Source organism: Merops nubicus, unplaced genomic scaffold, assembly GCF_000691845.1.
Source record: "Merops nubicus isolate BGI_N331 unplaced genomic scaffold, ASM69184v1 scaffold49692, whole genome shotgun sequence".
In the NCBI taxonomy this organism is placed as follows: Eukaryota; Metazoa; Chordata; class Aves; order Coraciiformes; family Meropidae; genus Merops; species Merops nubicus.
This window is the reverse complement of record NW_008596516.1, coordinates 5780-11899: the sequence shown is the minus strand read 5'-3', so window position 1 is coordinate 11899 and position 6120 is coordinate 5780. Positions and strand designations below refer to the sequence as shown.

Below are 6120 nucleotides of genomic sequence, written 5' to 3'. Positions count from 1 at the left end.
TTTTTTTTTTTAACTCAGTATTGTATTTTATTTACTTGCTATTTGTCTTTAATTGTTCAGGACTGTACTTTAGTATTTGGTACCAGGCTTATATTAATGAGTGAGGATTTAAATAGGTGACCCTCATGAACATCAGCCATGTTTTCAGAAAGGGGCCAGAATGGTGCCGCTTACTTTAAATGCAAAATCTGTGAAACTTGTGCATTGTCCTGACTGTCTGATAGTCTGTGAAGTCAGCCTGAAGACAGTACAAACTAGAACATACACCAAAAAGAGATAGACAGAGGCGTTTCTGATACTGAAAAGGATACATCTAATTCACTCTGCAAGGAAAAGAGATGGACAATCATTAGTTAGGGTTTGATCTCTCATCTCATCGTCATTAAACATGACATTTCCCTTTAGAGACTAAAGAAAGTCTTCAAAATAATGATACAATATTTTAGGGGGATTCAGATTTTTGTTCTGGGCTGTACAGTTAGACACTTTTTGCTTCACCACTGCTGTGCCTCTGTAACAAAAGCTAAGGTCCTGACTTTTTTACTCAGAAAAACCCACTGAGGTCACCCATGAATAACAGTGTGGGTATGTGCAGTGCCATCTGAATCAGTGGGTGGAAAACCAGCATCTCTAGTCATGGCAACTCCAGCCCTGTAGTCCCTCGTCCTCCTTCCGCAAAAACAGGATGTTAATGCCAAGTTCACAAGTTATATAAAAACACATTTTAAAATACTGCAGATCATTTCAACAGCAAAATCTCAACATTGGACACACCCCATGGCTGTGGTGGCCATGGCTGGATGTATTAGGAGGAAGAGGGCAACTCCAAGCTTTGTACCCTTATCACTTCTAACTCTTCTCCAGCCCCAGCAATGCAATTCTTTGCACAGTCATCACTTCCCTTCTAGTCTTGGCCTGTTTCTATGCACTTAACCAAAATGTCTGAGTTCGAAGCCCTTGTGGTCTCTCTGCAATCAACAGAAGAGACATGGGTATCTTCAGCAGCTGACTCAGCACGCCTGGGGCGTGACTCACTTTCTCCAGATACTCGTTGGTCTCCGCTGCCAGTAATGGGAGCTTAGGATGACCCAACTTCTAACTTAGGTGCCTCGGTTTAAATTTAGAAACAATTAGTCACAGCCTCAGCAGTTCAGATCTTGCACAGCTGGGGTGGAGCTTCCCCAGTCTCTGCTGAAAGAGGGGATCTTCATCTGCTCCCAGACGAATTTAGTTTGCTAACATGGTTTCCATTCACAATCTAAAGCTGGGTTTAGGCAGAGTTCCCACTGGTAAATTGCCACTGGCTCTATGGTCTATAAAGATGTTCTCAACTGAACTAGTTCTAGTCCCCAGGCCTCTGCTGAGTGACTCAGCTATTCTTAAATTTGACATTTTCCATACATCACAAAAATTGTATTTTAAGAGCTTGGTAGGTTTAAGTTTCCCCAGCTTTAGAAGTAGTTGAAAACATTGGAATATGTATTCCAATGCAGAGTTTTCCCTAGCTTTATAAAAGTGAAGGGTACTCGGAGTTACATCTCACAAGCAACTTTGAAAGGTTTCTCCCTAATCCTGTTAATGGTTTTTTTTTTTCTGATATCTGAATTCAAGCTCTGTAAACTCCATTAGATAAAAATAGAGTACGTGAAAATATTTAAAGCTCACAAGCCTAAAAATAATAGATGACGAAATGTCCTTCTAGAGCGGGAAAGATGTTCTTTCCTTTCCCAGAGTTCTGCCCCCACTGTCGTCATCATAATGGGGGATTCTGCTAAAATTCTGCAAATCCTAAACATTAATCCATAATAGTACAGACTTGTATTTTCTTGCTCTGTGATTTCTGCCAGAAACCCCAGCTAGAACTATAGCCCTCTTCTTCAGTGCTCTGCCATTTATTGTGTTAGATGCTATTAAAAACAGAACCACATAATGGCATGAGATTTCTTTACCACCCTCCTTTTTGGTTCCCCTGGTTTCAAACCTGAAATGTGATGGAAAATACAAACAACTCTGGCATGATGAGTTCAGCAAATTTCTAAGGACTATCATTGGCTGGGTTATATAGGTAGTCAAGGAATTCTATATACTATATTTGTATGTACAAGAACTACGTGTATTTTTGCTCTGCCTCAAGTCCATAAAATAAAACCCTCAAGCACTTGGGCTACGGAGGAAGCTCTGCCCAGTCCTCTTTTCTGAGAGGGATACACAACGTATTTCACCATAGATAAACTGAAATTGTGCCCAAGTATGATTTGAGGCAAATTTGTTTATAACAAGATTATTGCAAACCCTGTATTATATAGCACATGTTCTAACTAGGATTATAATGCTGCAGTTTCAAACTTTGTAAAACCAAGCAAACAAAAAAAAAATCTGCCACCAAAAGAAGCAGTGTCATTTTAGCTGGAACCGTCTCTGATGTTGAATCCTTCTAGAAATGACTGTATATATAATAGCTGGTTTATCAGATATCCACTGTTGCATGACAACAGTATGGGAAGCACAAGTGCAGACTGGTTTTGGGGGTTTCATTTGCTCCATCTCTCTGATCTTGTTCAGTGAGAGTGATGTCAGCTCCCTGCGTAATGCTTACACCATCTTTATCATTAATTAATTCCATTTGGGAGATGTAATGCTAACAACTGCAAAAAAGAACTCTAAAGAAAAACATCTTTATTTCTTTAAAATGTATAAAATGCCAGTGGCTAATTTAAAAGTAGATGACCCAAAGAAACCCCTGAGTATAAGCTTATTAAACCAGGCTTTTCTAGCAGAAACATTTATTGTATTCCTTGTCTGATGATTTATAACCAATGGATACTTTTACTTCTCTAAAAAATCAATTACTGCTGCTTTTTTCTTTTTTTTCCCCTTTTTCATGCTAAAGTGTTCAAAGTTCTAAATTAATAGGGGAAAAAAAATCCTTTGATTTATTCCCTGAGATGACATATGCACTAAAGCTCTTGAAAGAGAAGAAATATTTTGTAATAGAATCAATGTCTCACTCACCACCCTGCTGAAGTATTTGTCCAAAACTTCCACAAAATTATGAATTAGTTCATACACTGCCATCTCATTCTGAAATTAAATTAAACCCAAGTGAGTATTAAATGAATAGCTAGAAAATGTAATAGCATTCTTTGTGTGATTTCAGCTCATGGGGGTGAAAGGCCTCTGGAAAATGCAGTGAGGGCCGCAGGGAAGCGCAGGAGGGGAGGTGCCTGCTGGACCTGTCGCCCTGGGGCTGCTGCCATCCCATTGCATCCTTTGTTCCACCATCTCCCAGGTTAGACATGGAGATGGATACGGCTGGACAGGGGCTGTCCCTGCCCATGCTGAAGTCATACCAGCCAGCTGCGGCACCGGGCCAGGCTATGCTACAGCAGTAGAGATGAGCAACTTTTGTAACAAAGCCAAAAGAAGTTGCCCCAAATTGCATGCCACAATAAGCCTGACTTGAAGACACTGTGGTAGTCAGCAGCTGCATTCCACACCACCCTGTTAAGGTCCCCAACAGTAAGCTTTGAATTATTTTCTGAGAACGGGGAATCAATGTGAATGCTAAAGCCTTGAAGGCTCAGCCTGAATGCATGAAATAAGAGTACTTGTCTTTTTTTATTTATTTAAAAAATACAACAAATTGGCATCTTTCTTGCTGGCAGCATGGGGATTTTTTTTTCATCGGCCAAGCAGCTTAAAAACAGTGGAACAGTTGGGAAGTCACCATGGATGAAACAGCTGCTCTGGCTGTAATACATTTGTTGAGAAAACCCACCCCCACATACATTTATGTTTAATCAAACAAGAATTTAGAAGGCAGAATCAGTACAAGGCTCAGGAAGGCTGCCTCATGATAACAGTTCAGTTTACTGCTACAGACTTAAGTCAAACATACCACATTTCTTTTTATACCTCTTTTTATTCCACAGAAGTAAAAGGAGGTTGTGATTTGTTTGTTTTGGGTTTGTTTTTTTTTTTTTTTTTCCAAGGACTCCATAAAACTCTCCTAACTGCTACTGTAGAATTGCATATTGCATACTGGAAGCAGGCTTGAGCTCTTGCCCCTGATAATGAATGACTACACGCTTTCATTTAGAGGATGTATTGTTTCTTACCTCTGTCTCATTGATTCCAATGACCACAAAAAGGGCTGCATACTGTCGGTAGACCAGCTTAAAGTCCTTATATTCAATGAAAGAGCACTAGGCAGAAGCAAAAACAACCAAATACAGCAGTTACCATTTAAGCACACAACAGCATTTAAGCACAGAGTGCTCAAAGAGCCTAAGATTCCATGTTCCTAATGTCCACAAAGAACAATGGATTGCCCAAGATCCACCAAAATGGATCCAAGTTCTGACTTGAAAGAAATTTAGTAGGGTAAGTATTACACAAAACTTTTCATCTGCTGGCTGAAAACATGCTACCCTGTTCAAAATGAAAAAACTGGAACATACAGAACAAAAGTGACTTGTTCAGGATTATAAGGCAGTCAGTACTTCCCCTAAATTGTCACTTGGAAGCACTTCCGAAGGAGACGACCTGAAGGTCATTTTCATATTTTAAAAAAGATAGGTATTTTTAAATAAAAATGAAGAGAAAATCATTAGACTTCCAGGGCCAGGAGGGAAATTGAGGTCCCTCCCGCGAAGCCAGGAGCCGGCAGATGGAGCTGTTACACGCTGCTTGGCCAGACGCCGCCTCTGACTTGCCAAGGATCATTTTGCTAGGTCCTTGAAATGGCAGCATACTCTTAGATCTTTTGATCAAGTTTCTATTTGGAGATGCTCTCGCAAGAGAATTATGGATGAGGTCAATTTCTTTAGCCACTGTGAAGTCCATTGAACTTACAGGAAATGAGGTTTTATTCCTGAGGTTTTCTAGAATTAAGTATTTGATGACCACTGTTCAAGGACGCAAGTAATTAATGAAAATTAAAGAAGCTGACTTCTGAACACAAACCAAAAAAGTCCACTCACAGTTTAGGTCACATATTATTCTTCCCATGCAAGTCATTGTGCCCAAAAGTTTTTTCTAAGTTTTGTACTTTTCTTTAAAGATCCAATGGCTCCATTCAGCAAGCCATGAAAATCTCAGCTTTCATCTAAGTAGTTTTCCAACTTCTGACTTTTCTGACTTTCTCACAGAAAGCATGTATGCTTCTTTTCAATAAAAATGCCTAATACAGAGGCCTAAGAATTTGTGCTTCCACAAAGCCCTATGTTTTAGACAGAGGATTCCAAATCATGAATATACTCTCATAAGCTTTTTGTTTAAGCTTGGAGCTGTTGGTACTATTCCTACTACCTTCTAGGCAAAACAGCAGTAATATCTTTCTATTAATCTCCACCAGACAAGCCAAAACAGGATAAAATAAATTCTTCCTGGACATCTGAGCCTCTTCAAACAAACAGGAGGAATCTCCATGACAGTGATGCACAAAACTCCAAAATCTCTGTAAGCCTCAGAAAAACATTTATTCAAGGCAGAATAACAGTTCAACTGACTGTGTTTCTAGATTATGGGTTCAATCTTTTTCTTCATGGCTACAAATGAAATAATGATCTGCAATGGAAACTGATATGTTTTCAGAATTATGGACATGAAAGACGTGAGATGTTGACAAAATAAAATGGCTAGGGGAAAATCTACAAATCTTACCTGATCCTTTGAACGGGAGAGACAGGTTTTGATTACTTCAGCTTCCAGCATTGTCCGTTTATTAATTTCTACATGCTCGTAATACCTAGAGAGCCTTGTTTGTCCTTGTTTGTTCACCATAAGAAAAAATTTTATCATTTCCTTTTTATTGATTTTAGTGGTAGATTTGAATATGGGGTACAGGAATAAAGAAGCGTATTGCTGTGAGGAAAAAAAAAACAGTATACATAGGAGTTATGAAAGACTTCTTAAAAGCTACCCAGCCCAGATCTGCATATATTTAAGACTGTGCTTACTGCCAAAACAGAATTTAGCAAAAAAAAAAAAAAAACAAAAAACTAATATTTTTCATGCAACCCATGAGTAATAATCCATTTTTTCCCCCCCACAAATAATCACAAACTAATAAATAATAGTTTTCACATTATCAGGCAATTTAATTTCTTTGTAGGATTT

General features: G+C 38.8%; 1 protein-coding gene across 1 annotated transcript; it reads right to left on the bottom strand.

Moving 5' to 3' along the window:
* Positions 1 to 265: 265 nt before the first annotated feature.
* AP4S1 (adaptor-related protein complex 4, sigma 1 subunit) lies at positions 266 to 5802 on the bottom strand (the record flags this gene model as incomplete). Its single annotated transcript, XM_008936389.1, has 4 exons — positions 5665 to 5802; positions 4119 to 4205; positions 3013 to 3081; positions 266 to 323 (listed from the first exon to the last, which is right to left on the bottom strand). Coding segments are annotated over exons 1-4 (352 nt in total), but the record flags the coding sequence as incomplete, so codon positions are not given.
* Positions 5803 to 6120: the final 318 nt, after the last annotated feature.